We start from the raw sequence: 16,627 nt of genomic DNA, 5'->3' as shown, positions 1-16,627 counted from the left end.
AGACGGTTTCTATTTAAATTCAGCTGCTTTCTTTTCCCATGGACAACAGATTCCACTTGACTTGGAATTATTTTGATAATTTCCTATTTAGAAAGTTCACTTACAAGGCCGAGTTTGTCTTCAAGTTTTATGCACCCCTTGTCTTTGATTGTCGCTTAGGATGTGTTATGTACTGTATTTATATTGCTATAAGATATTTAATAAGAAACGATTTCTTAACTAAATTTCCCTACCATTCGACCAAGTACTTATTTGCTAATAAATATATTTTGTGGTTTCTCTTGTCGGTTAAACAGTTCTAACAAGTAGGAATCTGATTTGTTACCTGAGAAGATTCAATTTTAACCTAACTCTTAACTCGGTGATTTTATCCGGAAACTGTAAACTCACAGCCTTATATCAAAATCTCTCTACATAATCTATCTATTGTTCATCTTAAGAAACTTATCTGGTGGAAACAGCAACTTATCAAGATGGAGATTTAAATATAAAGTCGGTGGATATCAAGTATAAACATGTAGATGGTATCATTTTACCAAGATCGAGACTGTTTATGATGAAAGAAGTGGCTGGCATGTGTTACAGAATCACTCATATTTAATGACTCTTGCGAAGTCACCGGCTATTATTCGGTGGTAATAAAAGACACACGAAGATACATCAATTTAAACAAGAAACAAAACGCAGTCCCGCCCCCTTATCAATCCCCCTGTGTTAATAACGAGGGTATAATGACCGTTTACGGCGCCGGTTTATGGTGGTCCTACTGTGTTCGTAACAATCGGATGATCAAGCCGATACAGTCGTCCAAATAACCGCGATAACCGTATTTTCTAGTTACCATCCGCCTCATCAACCGCGAATAACAATCCCATTCATAAAGGCTCAAACACTGGGCGGCCACGTGGTTGCGTAACGCCCTAAATTCGAAGCTAGGCGCGCGGAGGGACGAAAATGATCGTTTGTCACATGAAGGGGTCATTTTACATAATTTTGGCTCATGGTGATTTCCTTAATGAATTGTTGAGTACCTACAGAGTAATGATATACAGGATTAATTGTTTGATGAGAGGTCTCGAGTGGTGGAGCCTGCTTTGATCTTTCCTATATACGATTCGAACAATGCTAATGATACGCGATCAGTTATAAAAATGTACAAGCAATGTCTGACAGTGCATGTGAACATTGAGAATAACTTGTAACATACAGCCCCGATCTATCTTAATCAATAATATATCGTGATGTGTGTTATAGTTTGTGATTTATGACAACAATATACATCTGGGCCAAAATAGCTTTTATTTTTGGTCAACCAGACATTCTGTAAGAATACTTGAAATAGTCTGTATTTACAAAGTATTCTTTGGGGCTTAACGTCCGCTTCCACCTAGGGTGATATCGCAGACATGAGTTTCTATGAAAAATTGCAAGAGGAACTAAATGATAGACTTGCCTCGCATAGAAAAATCGTACTTCATAACGAATTTATATCATAACTGAAGTGTGGCAAACCATGCAAAGGTCACCGGAGAAGGTCAATGTTATTATCCTATAATGAAGATGTTGTGCGGTCATAAAGTTAACATGGATCCCACAAAGATCACATACAGTAAGGTTCTGGAACCAGTACGTCAATATTAACAATATAAGAAACCTGCGCAGACTTATATAGATAAATTAATCAGATTATTCACTTTTCTGTGTGCAAAAAATGATTAAAGCTTTCCCCGGACACTTTTGTAAGATTGGATTTGTGACCTCCTTAAAAAACAAATTTTATTATTTTTCTGCGGGACTTACATCTGCGAGATATGCATTTGTAACATTGTTGTATCAGCTATAGAATCATTTCATTACATTTCTCGAGGACCTATTTTTTTTCTTTGCTGCCGATCAATAAAATGGAGATGGGGTTAAGATTATAAGATAGAATAATTCACAAAATAACAAATACACAGTGTATGTTAGTTCAAATTTTATTGTCGTTAAATACATTATCATAACAAAACAAATTCTCGAGAGATAAGCCTATTCTAATATTGAATTGTATATCACGTTTGATCCTCTTATTATTCATTACGTTCATCAACAGACTTAATACACCAAGTAGCCATTGTATAAGGACAACACTACTTCATTTAATCTTAATAACTTTATATGCAAATGAGATTAAATCACGGGAGTTGATCCAAATTTTGGAATGTAAAGATAGATTTTCATAAAACGAAACAACTTTACAAACGCAATACGCAATCTTAAAATTACACAACAATTCACCTGTGTAATAAGAATGTACATAATATATTCAGTATGTTATACATTATGTTCCAATAAAAATCTGTCTTATTAACAAATTTATTAGTTTTGTAAATACATGTATATTAAATTCTATTAATTATACACCTGAATCAACCACAAGTTTGTTAATTTATTATGAAAGTTGTGTTATGAGTTTTTTGTAAACCCAGCGAATTTGCATAATTGCACAACCTCCATTATTCCAAGACAGCTTGCAGACGAGGTGACGAAGTCTAATTTACTATGAACCGGAATAAGACTTATTATTATGTTTGTTACAATATGGTAATATTTATATGTAAATATTTTGTAATACCAACATTGGCTTATGTGACAAATACAATATGGTCGAGCGAGTCAGTTGATTATAAAGTGGAACAACTGAGATGTCATTAAGTCGTTGACAGGTGAGTATAAGACAATAAAGATAAGAGCCTGGAACCAGAAGAGAATAATGTAAACTTTAGATGGTTATAAGCGACATTGGTATTTATCGATATGAATAGTACGGTCAATCTTCATTTCGGCCAGTTAATTTTTTATTATTTTTGACCTGGAAGTCTATATTTAGTCGGAGATATAGTGCATTTAAAAGTTGGCTGTTTGAACACTTTCAGGATCTGTATTCTGATTACATATACAGGCTTTTCTGACTGAACGTCATTGATTGTTCAAATAGTGTCATGTGTATTTAGAAAACGAAATAAAACCATCAATATGAAAAATAAACTCAGTTAATCTTATCAAGAGTGTCAAAAATGGATCAAAATAAATAAAACCAATCTCCTAATCTTTTAAAACATATTGATCCAAATATGTAATCCGGGTTAATCCTCTGACCCTGAGATTAAGCTGACAAGATAAGGTTCAGGTGTAGTAATGTAATTTAACATTACGCGAGACAGGGTAGTAATTCTAGTTTTTCGACAAATATTTACTTTAAACATTACCAATGAAATTACACGGAGACTTCTCACTTCTTGTTTACGTTTGGGTGTATGTATTGAATACGTGTCTTTGATAGCGAATAAATAAATAATATTATGTTTGATTATGGGGTTTTAGTTTTCGACCCTATACTGATAGATGAAGGAAGGGGCTTTAATACAGCTGGATTTGACTTCATCCAAAATTCATCTTATAAAATGTATTAAATTATGACCAACCCGTGAGATTTTTCGTCAAGTTTATAACGTATTTAAAGATTTGATAAAGCCCGGAGCTAAAATTACTTCAAGTTCTATCTAGTAAAAAAATATAAAAAATTTCAACAAAACATTTAGCCCCCTTATACACCAAAGGCGTCAAATTGAATTCGTATCAAACAATTGAAAATTTCAAGAATGCTTATACTTTGGTTTCTTCCACCCTCTTAAAATGATATTTGATAAAAATAATCAAGATACACCCTATATAAGTTATAGGACCACATTAGATTCAACAGTCCATAAATTAGTAACATATTTCTTGTTTTTTTTAAAAATGACTAGCATTAGTATATAACGTGGGGCTTTTTTCAATACTCGTAATCAATTTATTGAACTCGATCTGTTTATTTATTTCGTGTTTTATTAGCGTGGGCGGTGTACAGTAAACCTTTACGAGGAGCCATTGATCTCAAGCATAAACAGTTTATAACAAACAAGGAATTGGTGGAGTTAAATAAATACAAAAGAAAACAAATAAACAATCAAAATGAACGTCATCACAGGTGAAGAAATAAAAAAGGATATTTAAAAAAAGTGCGATTCGTACTTCAAAATCAAAACAAAAACACAACAAATTAGCTATATAAAAACTCTATACAAATACAGGAAATTAAATAAAAACAAAATTTGGGCTTAATTACAATAGCGAGGTGCTAGACGCGTTAATTTTATGTATTTCAAAGACGTCGTAAAAACACTCCAAGATCAACATCAGCACGAGATCGAGATTCCATCAAAGATGCCCAGGAGGGATGCTCAACGGGAGATATAAACCCTACTTTCAAGGTGTTGATTACAAGCGGCGAAGATCAGAGGGTTTTGTTTACCCCCTCGTCAACGTTTTGCGCGAAGATTAAAGATCGTGCGCGAAAGTGATATCGATCGTTGTTGTTTTAATCCGTACTGATGAGATAGATTATGTTAATCCAGTAGATATGTACAGATGTTAATCTAGTCAGGTGTGTAACGTGACTACAGGAGATAATCTTCTGATCTATTATTTACCTTGTTATTACCTAGACCGTCTACCTATCTCTAGTTTGACACATGTTCATATTGGCTTCGTATTCAACTTAGGAATGTCGGTCGTGTAGTAAATTATTTTTTTTTGTCTACAAGATACGAGGAATAAATTTCGATATTAATAAAGCTCAACTGAAATACACATTTCAAATTGAAAACTCAAGTTTTGGTAAAAATCGCGGACTTTATTATGACATTTTTCAAAGTGCGTTATTCATTATAAGATAGATCAAATCGTGATAGACTCGAAGTCAGAATATTGATAAATCTTCTTGTTTTTCAACATGACAAAAGAGAAGGCCTGTAATGAACGTACCTGTAAATCTGTTTCTCTTTCTCTGAGTAATTTATCAGCACTGTCATTGGAACCATTTATACTGGAACTATGTGTTGAGTCAAACGACACATCCCCACTTTTGATGACGTAATGCGGTCCACTGAGTTTCATTACATCATCGGGATTAATGGTCGTCTGATTGGCCGTCAGCATATCCTGCTCGTGCTTCTTTCTATTGTCAATTTTTCTAATGATAACGATGGTGATAATGACAGCCACCGCAATGACCCCTGTTAATGTTCCCAAAATAATGACAACCAGTGTGTTTTCTTCGTTGTCTTTAGATGAAAGCATAGTTTCATTGGAAACGACGATGTCGATTTTGATTGTGACGTTAGTTATCCGCGAAGGTTGTCCGCCATCTTTGACTTGAATGAATAAGTTGTGTGGTCCTATATCTGCAGTTGTTAGAGCCCGTCGTGTTTTAACGAGACCTATTTCGCTATCCACCAGGAATAATTTCTGGTCGGTGCCAAGTGCGATATGATAAGACACTCGGCTGTTATCTCCCCAATCATCGTCGGTAGCAGTAACGGCAAGGATAAGAGCATTAGGAGGGGTCAGATATGAAAGTGCCACTGAATGGTTAGACTTTGTTGGAAACGTAATAACAGGTTTATTGTCATTTTCATCTTCGATATCAACGATAACAGTAGCTGAACCATGCAGTGCCGATTCACCTCCATCCGTAGCTACGACAACAAACTCATATCTGCGTTTCTTTTCGCGATCTAGGGGTCGCGTAGTTAAAATTTCGCCACTGGGTGTAATAATGAAAGGGATGTCCTTATCATCACTCTTTTCTCGAAATATTGAATACTGGACTTCTTTATTGACACCTTCGTCGCCATCGTGGGCTGTGACAGTTCCAATTGCTGTGTTGGACTTTTGATTTTCAAAAACGCTGAAAACGTAAGTAGAAGTTGAAAACGTTGGAGTAGCATCATTAACATCCAGGATCGTGATTTCCACCAAGGTATTGGATGTCCTGGAAAGTAGCCCCATATCAGCAGCAAAAACTTTAAACCTAAGGTTTGGCTCCACTTCACGATCGAATTTCCTCTCAGCGATTATTTGCCCATTAGCGTTGACAGAGACGCCTAATTTATCACCCTCCGGTGAGAAGAATCTAAGCTTGCTATTCAAGCCTGTATCCCAGTCACTGGCCGAGACTTGTAAAATTACCTCACCAATCTCATTATTTTCTGTAATATTAGCTAGGTATTCACCTCGAGAAAATATGGGACTGTTATCATTTTCGTCTTTGACATGGACAGGGAAGACTATACTTCTATTCATTGGAGGATCACCAGCATCAAAACAAGTTAATGTTACATTGAATGAACTTTCTCGCTCCCTATCAATGGTCCTAGCTACGATTATTTTATACTCATCTACGTCCAACCCTTGTAACTCAAACGCACTACTTATTAATGAACATCTCACAATTCCGTTTCTCCCAGTGTCCGGGTCCAGTACCGCGATGTGAGCTACTGGGGTTCCTGGTTGTGCATATTCGGAGACTTCGCCATCTGCGAGTAAATTTAGATTGATACTCGGACGGTTATTAGTTGTGTCTTCTATGTTTATTATCACTAATGCTTGAGCTATGAGAGGTGGAGAACCATGGTCCAAACACTCAACAACGCCTTTCATGGTCTTTCCTTGAATGTCATTTAGGGAGGAACGGACGGAGAGGACTCCCGTCGTTTCGTTAATACGGAAATAATCCGTTACACCACCTCTCAGCAGTGGACTGAAGCGATAGAAAGCTACACCGTTTGGTGGAGTATCTGCATCAGTTGCGGTTAAAGTAACGACTACAGTGTTGACAGTGCTAGTTTCGGTGACGGTGACATTGAACGTTGGTGACGAGAAGACAGGCGGGTTATCATTGACGTCTTTGATTTTAATAATCACTGACAGAGAACTACTCAAGGACGGCGACCCTCCGTCATGGGCCACAACTGTAACATTATACCTGTCTCTTTTTTCACGGTCAAGTGATTTAGTGACCACTAAGCTGACAACCGACCCTCCATCTAGAGTCTGAACTGCTCTGAGGTCGAAAATGTCAGAATTTGAAACTAGTTCGTAACCTTTTAAAGAATTATTACCGATGTCTCTATCCACTGCAGCTTCAAGTTGATACGAAGAATTCACAGAAACGGATTCGGATATCTCCACGTTTATAGACGAACTAGTAAACTCGGGTCGGTTGTCGTTGATGTCGTTAAGGACAACTTTTACTCGCTCCTTCCGGAAAAACTGACTGATCGTAGACTGTACGGCAACTTCCAAATCCAAAATACACGTGTCCGAAAATCCGCACAGTAATTCCCGATCAAGTTTTTGAGCCGTGTAAACAAGACCAGTGTTGTTGACAATTGTAAATAAAACACTATGAGGATAACCCTGCACTAAAAAGCTGTACTTCAGAGATCCCAAAACCTCAACCGATAGCAGCTTTTGTAGGTCCGAGGAATCGGAAATCCTTCCGACGAGTGTTCCTCTATCTTGTTCTTCATCCACGTGAAAAGTTAACTCCACGGCTGAACACACTATAAAACACAGCAATAACACACAGAACACAACACACTTTTCCATTATGTTATAAAAATTCAGAACACCTTCTTCCTAATTGAATTAGTTAAGAGTTCACAACTTTTCTTATAGCTTCATAACTTATGGTTAGCTGGTTTCTGCTATCTTGTTAAACCGTTGACGAGGACGCATAAATTGGTTAAAGTCTGTAAAAAGAAAAATGAAAAGTAATATAGTACAAATAAATGTTGACATGTTGGCTTAGTGAGAGCATTGTGCAAATTGTTTGCACAGAGAATGAAAGCAGACGAAGACAAGGATATGAGGGGAAGATAACCGCTAAATCTTGCCTGTAACAGTCACTTGTACATTCCTAATAATAATCGTACCTTGTATCTTTTTACTCTTTCACCTCTTCGTGTCTTTCATTACCCCACACTGATCCTACTACAAAATAAACTACACATAGCTTTTACTTTACTATTACTGCTTCAATAACGGCGTCCATGTGACGCGACGCCCCGCCCTCTATATGCATTGCTCGACCAATCAAATATCGACCTGCGATTGTGCCCGCGAGTGAGAGCGTGCGAGGGAGGGGTTTCGGTTTTGGTTTTACATGTTCTTTTTTACATAGCAGGGTCAATACTGAAAAGCGGGGAAATGGAAGATCCATGTTCCGTAGACAGATGGTTACAAATAGTGGTTGTACGACGTCAAATGATAACTAATTATTGTGAAGATAGATAGGAGATGAAAGGATGATTATCATTGTCATTATCATCAATTAAATTAGAGATGGTTTTATTTTTCTATCATTTGTATGACAATACTGCACATCAAACTGAAATCATTTATCCGAAAGAGAGAAATTTACCTGCACCATCATAAAAAAGAAGCTTGAAACATATTTTAATGAAAATTTAATAAAAAAAAAATTGAGGAATACTAATACTCAAAAGTTAAAAGGTGTCATTTTACAGTCTTTACAGACACAAAATTGATCATTTTCCTACACTTTTTTGTAACCAATTCTTACTGGTAATTCACTTACATTTATAAATATGAACATTACTCTTAACAGAATATTAAACACATTATTAAATGGTATGACACAAACGATCGACTTCTTCAAACTAAAATGACTAGCAAACGCAATAACAAACCCTGTAAAACTTAATTTCTTTTATTATTTAAAAAGTTAACCAATATTCAAGTATCCATTCATTTCGTCATATTTAACAAGAAGTAACTGATGCCGTTTGCATGAACTCCTAAAACCCAGAGAAAAATGAATTAAAAGCATGAAATATTATTAACCTTGTATTTTGTCATATTTAATAAGGAAAAACTACTGGCGTCATCTGATAAAAGGCATGTCTAACTATGAGAGAGGCAATTTATGAGTTAATATTGACACGACCGTTGTCTAGTGCTAGGATTCATCCCCAACATATTGATTTCTCTAGTTTCCATTTCTACCGTTTACTCACTTTAACAATTCTTTATTTTACATGTCAACATGGAGACGTGACATTCTGGAGAAAAACTTAATGTTGAACAAAGTAAACTAACGAGACACACCGTTTAAAGACAAATCATATCTAATCGAAGTATCCAATCTAAAAACACAATATTGAAAGATAAACCATTAATGTCTTACTATTTGTCCTACGGTGCTTTTGTTTGATTTAGACAATTGAGTGCATACACCAACTCTTAATGTTTAAATATAAACCATGAGAAATTCGCTATAGACATTGTTCCCAAGTTGAAAATATATATAAGCCTGTATATTGATCTGGGACTATACTTCAAATATTGATGACAAACATTATCTTTAAAAAAACTGTTGATTTTTTTAATTTGTACTCATCAATAACTAGTTTTCTTAAAACCCAAATCTTCAAGCTGTGATATATAACAGTAATTTGCTGACATATGGCAAAGATATGCATATGCATAGTTCATATATAAATATGGCTTATAGTATACTGTTCGTGTCCCTTCTTTCTTTAAGTCTGCTTAATGAATTTGGCGATGATTTCAATTTCCGCAAGCATTATGTTGTAGAAGTTATCGTTCAAAGGAAACTTACTTTATTTAGAACAAGTAATTACATAATCTTGCCAATCGCATCACTGTCACGATAGTTTAACACGGATTTGTAATCACCAACAAACGAATTGTAGTACCGATATGTAAAGTATAGAAAAAGATAGTGTAAGTTAAAGAAAATCTTGTTTTGTCATTTTGATGTCTAATAAATAATATTGGACAAAGAGACGAACCTTGTGTCATCCCACGATGTGTAGAGACTGGGACGCAAATATCAAAGGCAATACTTGGTTTATATAAAATATTAAACAAGAAATCTATTTAAAGTAATCTGGAACGTATGCCACTTACTCGACATAATATATTATACTTAGAATGATTACATACTTGCTCAAAAAGAAATATGAGTACGAATGAACGATGAGACTGATTTGTGTATTGGGTCTAGTTAATAGATCTTTATCTTCTTTAATCAAAATAATAATATTTTTTTTTACAATTACAAAGTTGTAGGAGCAACAGTTGGTCGTTGAGTAGCAGAACGTGTCAACTTCCAGAATTACTTTTATAGGTTGTCTGATCCCATAACAAAGTTGGTATACAAGTTACATTCTGATACAAATATTTTCTATCAATATCAGCTAATTCTAAATCAACATCAAATGAACCGTTCAACCGTCATATCATATATAAGGATTTTACTTATCAGCCCTCTGGGATTTCCTGTCACTTGTTATCAATGTATTAATTCACACATCCTTTCCCTTGGTTGGAGAGGAATGATAGAATATTTTTACTATATCTGCACAGCCCCACGCCATAATAAGCTACATTATTTACCCCTAATAGACAACAGTTACGGATGCAGTGTACGTTTATCAGTTTACAGAAATAAACCCTTTCACATCAACATTTTGATAAAATAAATCTCAAAAACGCATGCCATTGAAAACAGGTTTATTATCATTTAAAAGGTCTACGACTACAAATGAAGCGTTAAATTTGATAACTAGTGTCTATAGACAAATATCTTTAATTGAAGAGGATCCATCTGAACTGATTTAGTTTTTCCTACCAAATGAACTCTCTTCCATCAGTGCCAACCTCCATTAAAATGATAAAAGAAATCCAGTTGTCCAAGACATTAAAACTTTTTCAAAGCCGATCAGGTTTTTTTTTTATTTTAAACTAATACACATTTCGTTTTATGCTGAATTAAGAGTTTTTATTTTTGATTCTGGTGCAGTGTCAAGGCTTTGGAAAATACCATTTACAGTTGTATACATTTTCTGGTAGTAGCAAATGTTATTGTAAGAGTCACTAGACTTACAGCTATCTTGACAAGTAAACTTTGTAATATCTACATTAATATAAATCAATCACAAACATGGTAACATATCAACGTTTCTAATATACAAACAAGCCCATATTTTACATTTAGCCTTTGAATTAGCTGATCAGAAAATTACGCCCGATTCAAAGTTATCTTATATACCCGATTAGATCGTGTGTGAAACTACTTTGATACCCAATAGCATTCCTATAAATCTCTAGTATGTCATATTAACACTGGGGTGAATTCTCACTACCAAGGAATGAACACGTACCCAAAACAAAATTTCTTCATGTTTTCAAATAATGGATTCTTGAAACATCATACACCTCAGGCTATATAACTATTTCACCCCACCCACACCCCGATCAAGGTAGTTGTTTTGATATTTTGGTTCAGAAAATGTGCCAGAACAATTAATTCTAAATATGGGTCGATCGAAGGCATACAAATCCTACGGCCTCGATACATATTTTTTTCTGTGCAACTGCTGTATTTAACTTTTATCTACAATCCTATGCCAGAAAATACTGGGGGGTATGGCCGAATATTTAGCACGTGCGTGCTGTATCATGAGGTCTGTCATTGAGTCAACTGGCTTGGTTTCGATTCCCCGGATGTACGTGACAAGGAGTAGGGTCGCCTGTCCAGCCTCGTGGGTTTTCTCCGGGTCCTCCGGTTTCCTCCCACTGCTAAAGACCTCTGCGCGCAAGTGTATTATTGAAATAAAATTTAACCCATCTCTCTCTCTCCCTCTCTCTCTCTCTCCCTCTCTCTGTAACTGAGATACATCCCACAATTTTAACTTCAAAATATGAAGTATATTTGTTTTGTCTTGATATGGATGTGTTTGTGATAGAGGTTAATGCACAGAAACTGCGAAGGGAAAATGATCTTCGTGTACCGGTGGACAAGACGTTGGTAAAACCAACGTTATCGATCCATGTTGACTTGTCGAAAATTCAGGGATTTATGGAGATTAACGTTCCCGATCAAATAATTCCTTACACTGCCAAAGCACGCGAACAGCAGCGAACAACTGGGATATTTATTAGCAGATTTTGGCAAGTATTAAATCTTGGTGTTGAAAATGGGATTAAGGGTAAAATAGCTATCGTGTTGGAAATTTCGGATAGGGATTGCTCAATTGGCGACAGTTAACAAGATACTGATAGCTTCCCCACAGCTGAACGTGGGCTTCTCGTCAAACGAATCTTTAAAACAACCAAACTAAATTGTATTTTTATGGTGAGATTTTTGTACATCGTATACAAGTTGGTCTATGCCAGCATTCGATTACCTTTGCGCTTAAATATTCTCTTACAGGGCTGCAAAGATCAATGTACTTTCAAAGAACAGTCTGGAGAAAATCTGAAGAACGATTAAATGTAAAGAATTTCAATACAACGCGTGGAAATGTGTCGACAAAAACAGAAAACATCTGATGATTTGTTGAATAAGTCGCATTCAGACAGGAGAGGAATTTACAAAACGACACCCTCACATGGATGAACTCAAAACACATTTTAAGACCAAATGCTAGTGTTGAGTGAAAATGGAATCAATGCCTTCCTTCACTGACAACAAAATAAAACTCGAGAATTGTAAATATTGCATATTTTGAAGTCGTGTAACAATTAAAAATTTATATATTATGTTTAAAGTTATGAAAATATCAAATCAAAATGAGCAAATTCGCATTTTTAATATTTGATAACGAAAATCAACAATGTAATGGTAGAAAATATTAACATAGCGATCAATATTTAAGTTAAAAACGTCAAAAGATAGCATCATTTTATTTTTTCAAAATCTAATATTTGTTATTGGAATCTTTGCTTCCGTACAAAACCTCCAAAATTGCGCCTTTTTCATGACGAAGCGACCTCTGGTAGATTAACAAGAACTAAGGTAAATTGAAGAGGTCGGGGTCAACACGAAGCCATCTCGTTAAGTCACGATTTACTGCCAAAACGTAAACATAAAATGGTGGCCAACGATGGTTCAAGGATGTTAATCCAGGATGATCTGTTTTAGGTAAACACATTAGTTATACAATTAAAATATTGACGAATCTGTTTTAATTATTTAAACCCTGCATGTATTAAAGTTGAACATTTTCGGTTTTTAGCAGTTGGGATATTCGACAAAACGTGAACATTGCCAAAATTTATACGGATAATCTTTAATTATGAAAATAAATTCCCGCGTTTATTTAGAATTCAGTTCATAAACACTATAACACATTTCATACTCATCACTCTAAAAAACTATAAGTTCGTAGCTCGTCCATTTGAAATGATTCATTACATTATAACACTGTCACTGCATAGCTTTTCGATTTGAAATAGTTTGTTACATTAGATTCGCATTGGTAACTAGCACTGTAAGTTCATAGTTTTACTGTCCGAAACAGTTCACAGCATTAAATTGGCAATTTGTTTATAAACACCAAGGCACATTCGGCCTTCCAAACTTAAGGACATCTACTTCAGAAATAGTGAACAAAATTGAACTTCACGTAAAGAAAGTAAATTAGTTTATTACGATGTCAAACTTCTTTTATGTGATACCATGACAAGGCGAACTATTAACGTTTTCATTATTGAACTTATTAAACCCATAGCCTTACAAGTGAAGACACGGTAAGACCCGAGCTCATCAGGTTAAAACTATTACATCGCTTTCTCTAGTTGGCACAGTTTCAGAAAAACTTGATTTTGTCTTGTTTCGTTGGCGAAAATGAAATACTATAATATTTTAATTAATTCATTTTGACCAAGAATTCAAATATAATATTCTTAATGACACGTTATGCTAATGCATCTGTTATTATGTTATCGATCCAATATCCCCCCTTTGTGCATTTTAAAATATATTAAAGCTCAATATTTTACCAAACAAATAATATTTTCCATTCCTGCGAATTAATGAATAAATAATGAATAATAATGAATAGGTGTCTTGCTTTGTTCTTTTGGAACCTGCATATGTATGTATATACAGCTGGCATTAGGCAGGTGCGGTCCATTTGTTTATGTACATGTACATGTATATATACACACAAAATGGCTGCGTACATCTCTGCCCATACAATCTTTAATTATTAATTTGTCAACGTTGACACTTTCTGTATAAACTGTTCAATACCTATATGATGTACCGAGAGATCAATAAACTAGTATACTAATATATACATAGGTGTTTATTGATATAGAATATCAGTGAGCAATCTCACAGTCAGTTGTGAGTCCCACTTTATTTGAATGTTTCAATCATTACTAGCAAAAAGCGTCTAATTAATTGTAAACCCGTACTAAGAGGCTACCGAGCAAACACTCTCTTTTTCTTCTATTCCAGCGACAGGTGAACTGCGTTGCAAAACAAGGACGCGCTCGTTTCTTTCGTGTGTAAGAGAATCTAGTTGAACTCAGTTTTGTCATGTTTCTTATTTATGAAGCACACACAAAGGGAAATCGCGTTGGGAGGTATGATAATGTCTTGAGATATGCATGGATGCATTGTTACATAGTCTATAATGATACAGGAATATTCTCTTCCCATTGTAGTCTATATTCACATTATACAATAAAATGTAAATACACAGACAATTTACATATCTTTTTTAAAGGTACACACAGTGTAATTAGGGTATGATTTATGGCAATATTAAGGTACCATACCGAGACAGTGACATGACATCTATCATACTGAATAAATACTGTTTTATATTTATATAATAAGATAATTATAAGAAATTGATACTCCAATTTAAATATGAAAAATGTCGTTTTTATTGTATGATGTATAATAAATAATAGTTTTATTGTTTATGAATTATTCAGAGATCGTTAAAATTAGGTGAATTAAATATTTGGAAATATCTGGAGCCCTCTCTGGGGAATTGTCTTCATTTTGAAACAAAATTTGTAGAAAAACCTATATATCATTCAAATTTTGACTTTTTAACGATTTCAAAGTAAAAATTTGTGTTATATTCACTGGGGTTATATTGTTAACATTACAATCTCAAATTTTTAGTAATTAACATAATGTTATTTATGGTATTAATTATCATAATATTATGTCGTATAACACACGAGATATCAGTTAAATGATGCCATATTGCTCAAAGTATATAAGTTATGTCGTTATGTTAGTAACCACCTAGGACTCCTTTTCTTTTCGTTAATCTGGATATATTAATACCAGGAAATTCATATAAGATACTTAAATACTCCATAAGGTAACAGAACAGTAGGACGTTAAACCTCATTTCATTTTCATTAGTTAAATAGAAGGTCTTCTATATAAGAAACATTCCATAATGGGTAACCGAATGCAATAAACAGTAATTTATGTAATATTTTACCGTGATTAATTCATCACAAACGATGATTTCAAACATGGTCGTTATAGGGGAGAACAATTAATAAATAAGTGCGGATGGGGTAAATGGAAATTCTAAATAAAATTAAGTTCAAATATGCATATCAAATTTGTCGTTCGGATATGATCTCTACATTTGTTCAGTTTTCTTTTTCAGTTGTATGATTGATTTAATAATCGTGACGACTATTTACCACTATAACTTATGAAGGATATAGATATGGTTATCAAGGCATGTATATGTGGACTTAAGAAAAGTGAAAGTTTGTATTTCTTCGGAAACGTATCACTGAGCTTCCATATAGTACAGGACCAGAATAAATAAGCCTAAGATACTTTGCGCATTAAAGCATATTTGAGATTTCCCCCGTAAATGGCACAACCCTGTAAATAGATAAACTTTCAAATTTAAATTATGTATTTTAAAATCCAATACCGTACCTTAGACTTGGAGGCGTTTTCCATAATATAACGCGAGGTGTTAGCCAGGTAAAACGCTCAACTACTGTAGTTTTATAAATACATGTCTGGATTTCGGAACGTAAAACTTGTTAGCTCATTGTTACAAGATCAACACCAGTTTCTAATAAATATCCTTTTAAAGATGCTGGAAAACTTTGATTAATTTATATTCAAATGATCAATAAAATTGCTCTTAAAAAGCTGAAACACCTTTATAGTGATTCACGCATTTAATAATGAAGGCTATGAGAGTGCACGGTCTTTACAAGTGGCAGGCGAAAGCATGTATGTCACTTGTCTTTCTGGTTACGTATTTGTATAAGAGGGTAAGAAAACACGACCCACAATTACCATTGTACCGTATAATATAGATCTTATGAGTGGTGATTATGACCTTGCCCGGCTTCCATACAACATACCCGTTATTTGCTCATCAATTGAATGGGCTGCGTTTATTGAGAGTAAACATTATATTTGGCTACCATAAGTGGTGATAAAATGTTTGTACAAGTTCTTAGCTCAATCAAAAATCGCTATTATAAGACGCGAAATGCTCAATAGAGCGCTCGATGGTGGCTCAATAAAAGTTTTGCTTGCTCCTAGACGTGAGACGTGCCTGTCCCTCGCGGCTATAGACATAACATAATAAGTTCGAGATTGAAATTTTGATGTTATCTTTTTCCCTTCTCATCCTCAGTGACATTTCTTGAATGTATTTTATTTAGTATTTGTTTAAACTTTTTCGTTATGGTTAAAACAACAAGTTGACAATATTGACAGATGCCGTGCTTATTGATGACAATAGGATGAGTTGTAATTGATAAGTATCTAAAGTAGATAATGATAACCTGGCAGTGAGCTGAGGAGTGGCTTCGCTGTTATATTGAAGTGTTGAAGTCCTCGACTTGAAGCTGATCCCAATAATTATCTCGTTCGATCCTAATCTAATAATTACAATACTGTTGATTTTGAAAA

The 16,627-nt window shown here is 34.6% G+C and overlaps 1 protein-coding gene across 1 annotated transcript; it reads right to left on the bottom strand.

The window, feature by feature from the left end:
• Window positions 1–2,216: 2,216 nt before the first annotated feature.
• Window positions 2,217–15,757, bottom strand: LOC126830493 (protocadherin-11 X-linked). The gene is made up of 4 exons (XM_056102846.1): window positions 15,632–15,757; window positions 4,846–7,616; window positions 3,202–3,263; window positions 2,217–2,232 (listed from the first exon to the last, which is right to left on the bottom strand). Exons 2-4 carry the CDS (start codon window positions 7,471–7,473, stop codon window positions 2,217–2,219), a joined length of 2,706 nt encoding a protein of 901 aa, XP_055958821.1. The 5' UTR covers window positions 7,474–7,616; window positions 15,632–15,757.
• Window positions 15,758–16,627: the final 870 nt, after the last annotated feature.

Source organism: Patella vulgata, chromosome 8, assembly GCF_932274485.2.
Source record: "Patella vulgata chromosome 8, xgPatVulg1.2, whole genome shotgun sequence".
NCBI classification, from domain to species: domain Eukaryota; kingdom Metazoa; phylum Mollusca; class Gastropoda; family Patellidae; genus Patella; species Patella vulgata.
This window is presented reverse-complemented; position numbering and strand designations above follow the sequence as displayed.